General features: G+C 42.5%; 1 protein-coding gene and 1 long non-coding RNA gene across 7 annotated transcripts in view; one reads left to right on the forward strand and one right to left on the reverse strand.

Annotated features, from left to right (window-relative positions):
- Positions 1-10,338, reverse strand: part of Hibch (3-hydroxyisobutyryl-CoA hydrolase) — a 109,970-nt gene extending 99,632 nt beyond the window's left edge. Inside the window, exons 1-2 of one of the 6 annotated variants that reach the window (XM_027396837.2) lie at positions 10,142-10,324; positions 2,889-2,963 (exon numbers count right to left, since the gene is read on the reverse strand). In XM_027396837.2, the coding sequence (XP_027252638.1) occupies positions 2,889-2,905 (17 nt within the window). In that variant the 5' untranslated portion in view covers positions 2,906-2,963; positions 10,142-10,324. Of the gene's footprint in view, positions 1-2,888; positions 2,964-5,056; positions 5,236-10,141 lie in introns of all 6 variants that reach the window. The other 5 variants (XM_027396838.2, XM_035440940.1, XM_035440942.1 and 2 more) reach the window with 5 other exon arrangements.
- Positions 10,339-10,513: 175 nt separating this feature from the next.
- Positions 10,514-13,741, forward strand: LOC118238419. The gene is made up of 3 exons (XR_004768658.1): positions 10,514-10,673; positions 11,311-11,473; positions 13,629-13,741. It is a non-coding gene; the product is annotated as an uncharacterized LOC118238419 (long non-coding RNA).
- Positions 13,742-14,748: the final 1,007 nt, after the last annotated feature.

A 14,748-nucleotide genomic window follows, 5' to 3' on the forward strand; every position in this document is an offset into this window, starting at 1 on the left:
TGTGTATATATGTGTGATGTAGATGAGTATGTGTGTGGTGTGCATGTGGTATGTGTGTATGTGAAATGTTGGTGCACATGTGTGTAATGTGTGGTGTGTGTGTGTGTGTATGTGTGTATATACGTGAGTATGTGTGTGGTGTTTGTATGTGGTGTGTGAGGTGTGTGTGTGTGGAGGTGCTGCACAAAAAATAAAAGACCCAAAGACAGATATTGGGGTTCAAGCTTCAAGCTAAAGATCAAAGAAGCAAAGCAGTCAAGCCAGTAGATCTTAACCTCTACCAAGCTGAAATGGCAATCCTGCCCCACAAATCCTCAGAAGCAAAAGCTCTCAGTTCCTGTCTCCTTCTCCTTTTACTCCTTTCTCTGCTCAGCCACATCCTTCCTAGCTCTGGGATTAAAGGCGTGTGATCCCAGGTGCTGAGATCACCTTTGTGTGAGCTGTTTCTTTTAGGACTAGCTCAATTTTGTGTAGTCAGTGCTACCTTGAACTAACAGAGATCTGTCTACCTCTTAACCCAGAGTCCTGGGATTAAAGATGTGTGCTACCACTTCTCAGCTTCTATAACTAGCTAGTATGGCTGCTGCCTGACCTCTACAGCTGTGTGTGTGTGTGTGTGTGTGTGGGTGTGTGTGTCTGTGTGTGGTATATGTGTGGTGTGTCTCTGTGTGTGTGTGTGTGGTATATGTGTGGTGTGTCTCTCTCTGTGTGTGTGTGTGTGTGTGTGTGTGTGTGTGTGTGTGTGTGTGTGTGTGTGGTGTGTATCTCTATGTGTTTGTGTGTGTGTCTGTGTGTGGTGTATGGGTGTATATGTACATCTTTTGCAAGCAGTCACAGCTGTTGTGATGAATATGGCCGTTATGCTTAAGGACAGCTCTCTACAACACCATATGATCTTGCAATCCTAATCTTTGAGTTTGACTAAATGAGCCAGAAGCTTACATCCACAAGAAAACCTGCAAACCTGCACATGCATTGTATACTAGTTCCACTGGTAAATGTAAAACGCAGGCAGAATCAAGATGTCCTTAAGTAAATCCATACAGGAACAGAAGCCATAAAAAGAAATGAGCTACCGACCCAAACATCCCACACATAGAATGAAACTTAAATAGTGTGTGCTAAGAAGTAAATCTGAGAAGAAAATACTCTGAGATTTCAAGTGTAGGATATTTTGAAAGTGGCAGAGTTCTGGAATGCACAGAAAAATAAACAGAGATTTGGGAGAGGAGAGAAATGATTAGTGGAGACACATTTAAACTAATCTGTAAAACATTGTATATGCCATTAGATAATAATAAAAATTTTTGAACAAAATTTCAATTTAATTATCTGTAAATCTAAAATATTCCATAAACAAAAGTCTGCATAAGGATAAGGAATCTGTAATTTTTTGTTAAATCTGGTAAGGATGAAATACAATACCACTCTAGATACCACTGGAAGAGGTCTAAGGTATGACCTTCTAAATAGGCAATCTGAATATACCCACAGCTAAACACTGAACTGAACTCTGGAATCCAGTTGCAGAGAGGGAGGAGTGATGAGCAAAGGGGTCAAGACCAGGCTGCAGAAACCCACAGAAACAGCTGACCTGAACAAGGTCAGCTCATGAACCCCAGACAGCGGTGAAACCAGCGTAGGACTGTTCCAGACCCCCTGAACAGGAGGTCAGTTTGGATGTCTGGACAATCTATGGGGCCACTGGTAGTGGATCAGTTTTTATCCCTAGTATAGGAATGGACTTTGGGAGCCTTGTCCACATAGAGGGATACTCCCTCAGCCTAGACACACGGGGGAGGGTACCCTACTCCAAATCATGATAGACTTTGAAGATCCTCCCCATGGAAGGCTTCTCCTCCCTGGGGAGCAGAAAGGGGTTGGGACAGGAGGTCAATGGAGGGCAGTGGAGGATGGGAGGGAGAGGGAACTGAGATTGACATGTAAAGAAGCTTGTTTCTAATTTAAATAAAAAACTAAATAGAAAAAAAAATCAGTTTGCTTTCTTGAATACCCCAGAAACCACATGCCCAGGGGTAGCATAGCCCACATAGGCTGGGCCCTCCTACACCAAACAAGAAAACACCTCACAAGTTAGCCTACTGGTCAGTCTAATAGAGGCATTTCCTCAATTGAGGTTCCCTCTTCTCAGATGATTGTAGATTAGTAGAGTATTGGTAGCATGGACACATAGTTCCTAGGAAGATGAGGCAGGAGATCAATTGAGCCTAGGAATTCAAAATCAGACTGGACAACAAAGTGAGATGAGACCCTACCACCAAAGAAAACAAACAAACTTAATTTGTCCTTCTACTTTCCAGCTAGTCATTCCTCAAGCATTTGCAAAGTATGACCTATATAATCATTCACAGTTATCAGTAGGAAGGGAAAACTGAAAACTCACAGTGCATTATTTTTAAAACTGTGCCATCACTATGTAATTATAATACAACCATTAAGCACACTTGAAGATATGTAAGTAATATGACATGTAAAAAGTTATGATATAATTTAAAAAGCAATCTACAAATAATAGACACATTATACTTCCAATGTTGTTGTTTCAAAAGTATTAGGCTAGGGAAACAGCTAACATACAGCTTGGTAAAAGTGACCAATAACAACTGATATCAGAATGGCAGATGCTGGATAAGCTGAGAGGGGACATGAAGAAAACGGGGTTGAAAATCACCTGAAGATAGCAGGCACGGTGGTGCACAACTGTGATCCTAGGACTGTGAGGGGAGGCAGGAGAATAGTGAGTTAGAGGCCCACCTAAGCAACACAACAGCCCCTCTCCCCAACCCAAAAACATGTATCTAATCAATGGCTCCAGGATAGCGTGTAAGTTTCACTAAGCTGTAAAGTTTAGAAGAGTGCGTTTGTACCTTATGTAACCTTTCATTTAGCAAGTGTCTTAATAGGGCTTTTATTCTGAAGAGACACCATGACCACGGCAACTCCTATAAAAGAAAGCATTTAATTTAGGTGCCTTGCTTACAGTTCGGAGGTTTAGTTCATTATCCTCATGGTGGAACATGGCAGTGTGCAGGCAGATGTGCTGCTGGCGAAGTAGCTGAGAGTCCTACATCTTACAGGCAACAGGAAGTGGTCTGAGACATTGGGAGTAGCTTACATATGAGAACTCCAAGCCCACCCCCACAGTGACACACTTCCTCCAACAAGGCCATACCCATTTCACACATCCTAATAGTGCCACCCCTTTGGGGAACATTTTCCTTTAAACCATCACCACAATGAGAAAATGAGAAACTCAAGATTAGGGAAGGTAGTGGCTGGAAAGCACATAAGGAGGGCTTCCAAAATGCAGGTGTTAGCCTGTTTCTTGATCCACCTGACACTCAGAGGAATGCTTGGTTTGTGAGCATTGATCAAACTGCATCTTTGCTTTGGACTGTTTTCAACAAATTCCCCAAGGACAGCATCTCTTGCTTCTGGAAAACTCACAAGGTAGTGACTGAACATCAAAAAATGCTCTCACTAGAATACACTGGGATATATCCTTCTTCTTAAAGACATCAAACTTAAGATACAGAGAAAAACCAAAGGAATCAGTAGGCACAGCCTTACCGAGAACCATGCCATCTATAGATATGCACACTATCTCACAGAACTAATAAACTGCCAGGTGTTAATGTTTTTCAGTGTTACAGAGAGCACATAGGATGAATAACTGAGCAAAAGAAAAAAGGGAAATAAAGAAAAACTAGAAACATCACTATTACCACTTATAAATATGTTGAATGGTTGTATATAAACAACTGAAATCCAAATGACTTCCAGAAGTTATATTGTTTTCCTTTTAAATTATGCTCAAATTGAGAATATGACCAAAAGAAAGAAATCAAATATTTGTTTAGATAATTCACAATTTTCATTTCTGACCTAGAGTATTTTGAATTTGGTTTTCCTCAATTGAAGCCTCTTCTGCCCTAGTCCAGTGTTCCACCTTGTATCTGTACCGTAGTCTTCTGAAGACCCCTGCCAGTATTCCAAACCTCTGGGCATGACAGCCCAGTTAAAAACTATGCAGGTGAGGCATAGGCATGGGTATTTTGTTTGACAAAATGACTACTACAAAGTGCAAGCAAGTTGTCATTAAAATAAAAAACGTTATAAAAATTAGCCTGAAGTGACAGGTGACAGATAATTTAGGACGATTTTCTAGAAAAGGTTTTCACACAGACTTTGTGCACACACTGAGACCAGAGATCAAGGCTGAGTGTCACTACTTCAAGGCCAAATTTCAAGTTCAAACTTATTTCTTAGAACAGTCTTTCCCTGAACCTGTTGGACTAGACTTTCCAGCAAGCCCAGAGCTCTACCTTCTGGCATTGGATTTTAAGTGGGTGAAGCACTTGGGCAAGCACTTCACCAACTCATCTATCCCCCAACCCCTCATACAGACTTTTAAATCTGTACCACCTTACTTAAATACCCCAACACCCAATTTTTAAATAAATAAAATCTATTTTACTCACTTTTGGAAACTTTTCAGTATTGGAAAGCTTACATGCTACAAACTACACATGTACATGACCGTTGACTTATTCCCCAGCACAGCAAAAGAAAAAAAAAAAAAAAAGGTTTTCTTTCAACCCACAGTGGCTCCTTAATGAGTCCAGTGCCTAAACAGCAGCTCAAGGTTACAGAGCGTTCTGCAGTCTGGCAAATCCAAGCCACGAATAACAAGAGGACATGAGAAACACATGATAACACAGGCCTAACTTCAAGTCCCAGTTTAATTTATGAGATACAATTCTGCCAGGATCAAAGAAGTTAACCCACACTGACCACACCCATCTGCAAAGCACTGGGCAACGCACTTGCAGGTCACAAAGATCAGGAACCAATGACAAGGGAAGTAAAGAAAAGTTAAGCGTAACTAAATTCTCCACCATTTTCTATGTAATCATATTGTTTCCATTTAGTGCCATTCATACTAAACTATTATTTAAAATCTGATACTGGGGGTGGGGATGTAGCTCATGGTATGGTATTTAGTTAAATCTCTAAAAAAAAAACCATAAAATACCATTATTTGAGAATTCATTCTCCAAATGTATTTCACATATATCTCTTTTCTATTGTCTCCAAGACTGCCATCTGGTGGACAGGAGGGGGTATACACATCTCAGTTAGTGTTGAAGTCCTTGTTCAGTTATCATCAAGATCATTTAGTCCTTGCAGATGATGTAAAATACTGGGAACCTGCTGGAAAGGCAAATTTTTTGCTCTATCAGAGACCATAGAAGAAAATGAAGGACACAGAAATTCTCCAGATGATTACAATACATAAGAAGGTGTAAAAACAACTATGGTAGCCCATGCCTTTAGTCCCAGCACTGGGGAGGCAGAGTAGGCAAATCTTTAATTTCTGGCTAGCCTGGTTTACAGAGTGACTTACAGACCAGCTAGAACAAACAAAGAAACAATAAAATACTACCATCTTAGAATGATGCAAGTTTCAGAAACTTTGTTGCAATTATCCAATAACGTAATTACAAGCTTACAAAATCACACACCTCTACAAGGAACTGTTGAAGCCAGATAAAGGGATAAAAGAAGGGCTGAGAGACAGCCCTGGCAGCTTCCAGGATGTGGGGTAGACAGTCAATTGAGTAATCGGGTGAACTGATAGAAAACAGTGACACGATATACTAAGTTGTGAAGTGAAAACTCCAGAAAAGAGGGCTTCCAGCAAGACTAGGAAGGAAAGAAAGCACACATAAAAGGACACCAGCTGCTCACAAGATGAAATATAAATTGGATTTTTAGGTTGCATTTTCTGTGACATAAAGCAGAAACATCCAACAACAAATGAAGAAGACCCTGAAGCCTAAAAGTTAGGACTGAGGATAGATCAATGGGTGACTCAAAGAGACAACTACAGAGGCACTAGACCCTCAACCTGTCTGTAAGAAATAACCCTAGTTTGTGAGTGTTTTGTTATAGTTTTGTTCCTATTTAGTCAAATTATTTTTAAACCACAAACATTTTTAAAATCAAGAGATGTTGCCTAAGCTGCAGTTTTCCAGCTTTTCTAGAAAATAAAATAAAATGTTTAAAAGCCACCTGCTAGTTGTTGGAATAGTGGATCTATCTACATTTTACTAATCACATCAATCCACAGCTGAAGCTGCCTCTGTATCGAAGAGCCTTCTCCCTCACCCAACAGTTCCCTGCTGGTCCCCACTGCTGTCATGTAGTGACCACCCTGAATGCTTATGCTGTTTCGGTTTGTGTCTCCTGGCACACAAAACAAAAGTATAGCACAGCCTCAAAGAGGGCACCTTTGTCCAACTAGCAGTGAAGGATGGAGGCAGCAAACAACAGGAACCAAACAAAGTAGTTAGGCAGAGAACAGCAGCAATCTTTTGACAGTTAACATCCTACTTATACTTTTTTCTTGAAAACACCAAGGTCAGTAAATAAATATGACTTTGTCTTAAGTATTTATTACTTAAGGATTGGTAAGGATGCCTGGTCCATGCTGCCTACAGGATAACCAGTGCCCAGAACAATGCCTCCAAGCACTACACGAGAGTCTTTTAGTCAGAGAATAAACTGGGATTCAAATCCTTGAGATCCAGACTAGCAAAGTTCTCTTTTATTTAATACCACTACCAGGAAGATTCTTATGAGAGCTTCTAAGCAGATGAGCTGCTGGCACTAAGGTAAAATTCATTAAGGTTAATCCAGCAGTCACACCCAGAACTTACTCAAGCTAGACGCAGTAAGCCCATCAAGTTTCTCCAAAATGAACAAGTGCTAAACTGAGGGTGTTGTATAAATTTGAGTCTGAAAGAAGAAATAGGTTTGGGGGTGTTGGAGAATATGGATGACCTTAGGACTCTAAGACCTACCAAAAAGATGCATATATATATATATATATATATATATATATATATATATATATGTTTACTGCTGCATCACTCACAAAAGCAAAAATATATAAATAAATAAATAAAATCAGAAGTAGCCTAGAGAGCCATCAACAGCTCAGATAAAGAAAATTGGAAATTGCAGCACACGGACACAATAGAATTTTATAGCAAGAAATAAAACCATGACATTTGTGGGGGAAATGGGAACTGGGAGTTACTATGTGTCTTAGGGTTTCTATTGCTGTGTTGAAACACCATAACTAAAAGCAACTTGGGGAAGAGAAGGTTTGTTTGGCTTACACTTCCGTATCAGTGTTCATCTCTAAAGGAAATCAGGGTAGGAACTCAAACTGTGCAAGAAACTGGAGGCAAGAGCTGATGCAGGGGCATAAAAGAGTGCTGTCTACTGGCTTGTTCCTCATGGCTTATTCAGCCTGCTTTCTTGTAACACCCAAGACCATTGGCCCAGAAATGGCACTACCCACAATGAGCCAGGCCCTCCCATATAGATCACTAATTAAGAAAAGCCCTACAGGATTACCTACCCTATTTTTTGGAGGCATTTCTCAATTGGTGATCCCCACTCCCCTGAGATGATTATAGCTAGTATCAGGTTGACATAAAAACTAGCCAGCACACTGTGTTAAGCAAAGCATCCCAGATTCCGACAAATCCAACATGTTTTCTCTCATATGTGGATGCTACATATATAGATATAAATCATAATGATGGAACCTACAGAGACAGCTGACCTGAGTTCTTAGGAGCTCATGGGTTCTGGTCCAACAGGTAGGAAGCCGCATGGGGCCAACCTGGGCCCTTTGCATGCGTGTGACAATTGTGTAGTTTGGTCTCTGTTCCTGGGGCTCCTAGAAGAAGGATCAGGACCTGTCCCTGGCACTTAAGCTGGCTTTTGGGGACCTATTCCCCATGCTGGGATGCCTTACCCAGCCTTAATGCATGGGGAGGAGCTTGGTCCTGCCTCTAATTGGTGTGCCATGCTTTGTTGATGCCCATGGGAGGCCTGCCCCTTTCTGAAAGGAAACAGAGGAATGGATGGGGAGGGGGTAGATTAGAGGTGGGGGAAGGAGGAAAATAAGAGGAGAGGAGGGAGGGGAAACTGTGGTGGGTATATAAAATAAATGAAAAAAATTAATTAAAAAGAGTAGGTTATAAAACCAAAAACAGGACCATGAGGGCAGAAGAGAAGACTGCAAGAGGGTAAGGAGGGCTGACAGTAAAAGAACAAAGTGACCTGAAAGCAGGAGAGATAAAGGGAGTGGAAGAAGAGGACTTATGGGCAGGAGGGTGACAGGAGCCAGGGGAGGAGAAAGGGAAGAGATGAGAATCAACAACAAAACAGTATTACAGAATGGCCATAATGAATCTCATTACTTAGTATGCTGACACAGTGTGTGTGTGTGTGTGTGTGTGTGTGTGTGTGTGTGTGTGTGTATGCATGCAGTGGCAAAGATCATTTAGAAATCTAGTGTACAAATAATTGCTCATATTTGAAGTGCAATTGAAGCATTCAGCCCAGGGCTCAGCATAAATCAGGTTATACAATACATTTGAGAGTTGTCTTCAAAGAAATGGTGTGGGGATAAAGAAAACTGCCTAAAAGCTATTGGCACTGCAGTGGAAAAGTGGTGGTAGGGACATACAACAACAGCACCTTTGTAACCAAGTGAGGAGGCCAAAGTTCAAGGGCATTGTTCAGTAAAGTAAAGCAAGGCACACAAGCTCTTTTCCCTCCAGAAACACTCTCAGATCCCCTCACACATTTGCAGAGTATGCTTCTCTTTGACTGCATGACCTTGGCTCCAATCCCTTTTGCTAGGGTAATACCATTCCAGGACTGGATCTAGAAAGGGAACCTGGAATCAATACTGCCCAGTTTGGTCCTGGCTTGATCTAATCAGTTTACATGTAGAAATTCGGAGTGAAATAGGGGCAAGCTCAACTAGGTAATGACAGAATCTTTCAACCTGAAGTTAACTTTGTTAACATCCATGTCTTTGCAACATGGTTCCCAAATAATTTGGAATTTGCTGTCATCAAAAAAGCAACAACAATGAGTATATGGGCATATGTTAGTACTTACCACAAAGAGAGAGAGAGAGAGAGAGAGAGAGAGAGAGAGAGAGAGAGAGAGAGAGAGAGAGAGAGAGGCAAGCAAGGCAACTCTTCAATGTGTAACAAATATTTGATAATTACATCCTTGGATACAATGTTAGGTGCTCTCCTCCTAAACAGCACTATCCTTAAGATTTGTTTTTAATTATGTGTATATACGTTCATGCCCATGTGAGTACAGGTATCGTGTGAGTCCAAAAGAGACTGTCAGATTCCTTAGAGCTGGAGTTACAGGTAGTTGCGAGCAACACAGGGAACCCCAATCCTCTAAGCTTGTCTTTAAGAGCAGTACAGGCTCTTAAACTGCTGAGCTGTCTCTCTAGCTCCAACAGTGGATATTCATTTAGACCAAAGAAACATTCCCATGCCTTTGCAGGAACCTTCCAAAACAAACAGTGAGGCATAAGGAACCTGGAGCGGAACAAAGGTGAGTTCCACTCTTGATGTGCTCCTAGACCACACATATGTCTAACAGTAAACATCTCAGCACCAAAAAAGACTTCTGTGAAGCGTTTCACCGGGACAATTAAAGTTTTTGTGTATGGCAATGGGGACAAAGCACTGCACAAGCCAAAGCTCCTGGAATGAGGGCTACCACATTCCCTCTGCAGACATGGGGTGGCAGTGAGAAGCACTTTTTAAAAGTTGGTACTTAGATTTGTGCTCCCGCCAAGCAAGTTAAATGGCTACGATTTTGTTCTGCAAACACCTGCGCTGCTAGTGCAGTTGGCTGAAAAGCTAACCAAGTTCCTCTACCCGGAGCCCAGGTGCACAACCGTCAGACCTGTGTGACCAGACAAAATATCCCACGGTAAATTAGGTGACACGTCCCCAAACTGCACCCAGCTCCAAGAAAGAAAATAAATAGAAGCCAAAAGGGAAGAAATATCGGGCTAGGTCAAGGCTAAATACAAGACAGAGAGCAGAAAATGAAGATGTTTTTACAAAGAAGGTGCTAGAGAGCAAACTCGGGTCAGAGGGCTGCCCTCCAAGGGCGACCAACCTGCGAGGCCTGCGGTGGACACTCGCGAGCCTTCTCTCCGGGCGAGAGCAGACGGCGAGCCGGCCCTCAGCCACTGGTTCGCTCAATAACTCACCTCGACAGGAGCCGCCACACATCCTGCTGTCCCATGGTCTAATAACCCAGAGCTACAGCAGAGCGGTACGACGCCGCAGACTGCACACGTCAGACCCGCCCACCGCCGACCAGAGGCGAGGAGAGCCGCGAAGGGCCTCGGGCAACGACTACGAGTCCTCCGGAGGGCCAGAGCGGCCCACAACCTGCACTTCCGCTGTGCTCCGCTTCGGGCGGGGCAAAACAAGAGGAAATAAAAAGAGTGAAGGGCCGGGCCAGGGCGGGGGCGAGGCGGGGCCAGGAACCGGGTACCGGTGGGACGGGCCCAGTCCTAAAGGGCGGGGACTAGGGCGGGGTAGGGGAAGCAGGGGAGGAGCCAATGCGAAGGCGGAGAGAGCTGAAGTAGGTAGCCGAAGCACAGAGAAAAGGATGAAAAGAGTTTGCTCCCTAGAGGCCGTCTTGGGAAATGCCCAGCCGGTCATCTAGGTTTGGCCTTCAAGTTTGGCCAAAAGGAAATGATTGATCTGAACGAGTTTTCATTTTTAAATGAAAAGGTAAGTTTAAACCAGACCTGATGATGTACTCCTATAATCCCAGCACTCAGAAAGCTGAGGCAGGAGATGAACGGTCACCAGTTGCAGGCCACCCTGGACTATATAGCAAGACCGTACCTCAGAAAAATAAGTAAATTTAGTGTTCTTCGAGAATCGGATGAAATACATTTCATGTCGAGGAGAGCTCGGCGTCGTTTAGTACTCACTCTACGAAGCTGAACTTGCTTTGAAATATTTCTAATTGTCTTGGGAAAGTTAGCGATCCCTCAGTCTTCCTCTGACAGACGAACATATCTGATTAAGAGACTGTGCTCACCAACTAAACTAGAAATCGCTCTTATCAGAGAAAGCATACCTACACCAGAAAGCAGCCCGTTAAATAAAACCCTTACTTATCTGCCTGCCACTGTTGAGTCGCCTCTAGACCCACCAAAGATGGCCAGCTGTAAGCATTGCATCACCAAGTATTGACATTTTAATACGAACTGAGAGAAATTAAAGGCGTGTATGTGTGCATGTGTGTGTGTGCGCGCGCGCGCGCGTGTGTGTGCGCGTGTGCGTGTGCGTGTGTATGTGTGTGTGTTGGGATGAACAGCGAGCATTCCATAAGCACTCATCCACTATATCTTATTCTTAGTCTTTGGCATTTAGGAGACATACTAATGATATTTGACCAGAAATTATCTTTCTGGCCTGGGTTAAATATAGTAATACCCAGAGAACAGAGGAAGCCAGCAGGCACTGTAAAAGCAGAAGACAGAAGACACAAGGAATTCCTGACCTGCAATTAGTCCTCAAAGGTACGAGGGTCAACATTTGACTTCACCACCAAAGGTATCATGTACCATTGTTTGGAAAAGAATGAATGTGTTAGCCTATCCAGGGAGTGTTAGTGGAAAGACAAGCGTTCCTTCTCTAACCAGTGCCAAGTCATCCTTTTCCTGACTCCATGTGAATGGGGCCTGTGCTTCACAGTCTTCATGTTTAGAAGACCCTGTTTTGACTTAATACCCTGCTATTAAATGTTTTCATTTTGTTTATTAATTTATTTGTTGTGTGTACCTATGCACATCCAAGCTCAATGGCGTATATACAGAAGTCAAAGGGCAACTTGCAGAAATTGGTTCTCTCCTTCCACTATGTGGGTCTCAGGGACAGAACTCAATTTGTCAGGCTTGGAGGCAAGTGCCTTTACCCACATGCAGAAGCTGCCTCCTGCCAAAGCAAGGGGTCCTAGAGAGACAAGAACTAACACAGAAGCCACAGTGATCTTACAACCTAATCTTAGAAGCGAGTCACTATGGCTTATTCTATTGGCCACACAAGGCAGCCCTGAGCCTGTTTGGAAACTGGTTATTACACTTGTTTCTTTTTTGTTTTGTTTCTTTTCTACTTGCCAATCAACCATTAAAACATCTCAATCATTTCATTGAAAGATCTCCCAAATTCCCTTGCTCTACACCCCACACTGCTGTGCTAATCACCCCCTGTAATTCATTCCAAGTCATACCTCCCACCCCCAACCCACCCCTGCTTCAGGCACCACTCAGTCCACACAACCAGTTAAGATATCAAGTTTTGTTTATTATTCAGATACTAAATAATCTCACAGTTGTGTGTACCTATTTTGCTAAGACTAGACACATGGGGATATTAAGCCATTGAAATGCAGCTAATTCCACTGAGGAAACAAAATTCTTAAATTTTGAATTCAAACTGAAAGCTGTATGAAAAATATACTTAGTTCAAGCTAACATGACAGTATTTTAGATAACCTGACAGTATTTTAGATATGCTGAATTAAGGAAAATCTGTCATGAAAATTAACTTCACATGTCTCTTTTCATTCTTCAGAACATTTTAAATCATACATGTGACTTAAATTCTATCTGTATTAGCCAACAGTGGTCTATTCAATTCCATCTGACTGGCTTAGGGCCAAAAGAACCCAGGTTCCACCTCATTGTTATCTGTCCTTGTTTCCCATTTACTCTTCTTATTCTTGTGGCTCATATTCCTCCTGAGAAGTCCCTGCTCCCAGGTTACCTTTCTGTCCATCTGCCTTAGCTCACGTGTATCTTATATCACAAACGCTGCTCTGCTTTTACCTTCCTAGAGGTTATCCTGAAGTCTAGACCAGATCTTCCTGAATATCTTTATCCTAGCCTGCATTGAGCTTCCCTTTTCTGAATTTGAATTACACTTCTAATAAGTGTAGCCAACTGCTCCTTGACTATTGTTGGATGCTAATTCTCTCTGTGTGTGTGTTCATGCATGTGCAGGTGTATGTGTATTGATGAGTACAAAGCCACAGGTAAACCATAAATGTCATTCCTCAGCAGCTTTCCATCTTGGGACTTGCTGGGGTAGGCTGGTGAGTCTACCAGCCCCAGGATCTGTTTGTTCCTGACTCCCAAATCCTGGATTATAAACCTGCTATTTTCCCTATTGTCTTACATGGGTATTGGAGAGCACACTCAGGTCTGCAGGCTCAAATGGCAAACACCTTACCAACCAAGCTCTCTCTTCCAAGTCCCACTAATTTTCCTCCCCAAACTACAAATTTCAAGTGTCATTTAGCTGATTTACAAGATAATTGTACAGCGGAAAGGATTTGCATACCTGGTCTTCATCCCGAAGGCTGGGGATGGTATGTTAATAACCTGGTGATCTTTGCTACTCTGGAGAGCCAGACTTCACCCTAACTGCCTGATGCTGGGCATTGTTTCTCCATCAATTGAACCCCTTCTTATGGAAGAGGCCACGGGTACTTTGCAAATGAGTTTTGATGTAGCCATGCCTTTTGTTGTGTCACAGGGAAACTTCCCAAAGTTGTAATGTGTTCAAATATGTCAAAAATTGCCCGGAGTTGGAAGTTTGAACCAGCACAGTTAACTAGGCCGTGCTGATCTGGGTTTCCTTCTTGTCTCTCATAGTTCATTTCTCTGCCTGCAGGGACCCCCACAGCCAACCACAGCATTCACAGACTGTAGCCCCTGTGCATGAAGTCCACGAGAACGGGTAACAGTGATGGAGGCCTCTCCCTCTCCTTGTCTATCACAGGTATGTTTGGAAAACAGGCCTTGATTTAGTGGCTACCAATGACGACACTGAGCTCAATTTATTCTTTCCCAGAAAACATGCATACCATTCTTTTATGTCATAAGGTGAGAGGTATTGTAGTGTGACTCAACAGCACTCTCTTAAGAGGGTTGCCATTTTCTTATTCTACGTGTGTAGAGGAGCAACCTGATGGAGCCCAAGGTTCAGAGGTGCATGGGGCTGAGTAATGAAGTCTTCAGGTTCTTGCTCCTTCTTGCTTAGTATCTATGCAAGAAGGTACTAAGTATGTTAAATGAACCCTTCTATAATCAAAATGGTTAATATGTTGAAACACTTTTCTCTTTTTAATTGAAACTATTTTTCATGCAATATATTTGATCATGATTTCCTCTCCTCTAACTCCCCCCAGATCCTCTCCACCTCCCTACCAACCCAACTCCATGCCTTCTCTCTCTCTGTCTCTCTTTAGAAAACAAACAGGCAAACAAACAAAAAACAAATAAATCAGAATAAATAATAAACAAGCACACAAACAAAACCCATTAAAAACACAAAATCAAAACCCATAATATATAAGCAAAAGACCAATGAGACAAAAATTTTCCAAAGTAAGCAATATGAGACAAAAAGTCTACAAAAACACCATTGAGGTTGTTTTGTGTTGGCTATCTACTACTGGGGATGGGATCTGCCTTTAAGTGTGGTTTATATACTCAGTGAGGCTCCACTGAAGAAAACTAATTTTTCATTTGCAAGTAGATGTCAATTGGAGATAATGTCTCCTGTAGGCATGTGAGTTCATGTCCACTTCCCCCTCTTAATACTGGGACCCTGTCTGCTTTGAACCTATGCAGGCTCTGTGCATGCTGCCCTAGTCGTTGTGAGTTCATATATACTTCAGTCCTGTTGTGTTTAGAGGACACTGTTTCCTTGGTGGCATCCAACCACTCTGGCTCTTACACAGTCTTTCTACCTCCTCTTCTGCATACCTTCCTGAACCCCAAGGGGAAGG

This window comes from Cricetulus griseus, chromosome 2 (genome assembly GCF_003668045.3).
Source record: "Cricetulus griseus strain 17A/GY chromosome 2, alternate assembly CriGri-PICRH-1.0, whole genome shotgun sequence".
Lineage (NCBI taxonomy): Eukaryota > Metazoa > Chordata > Mammalia > Rodentia > Cricetidae > Cricetulus > Cricetulus griseus.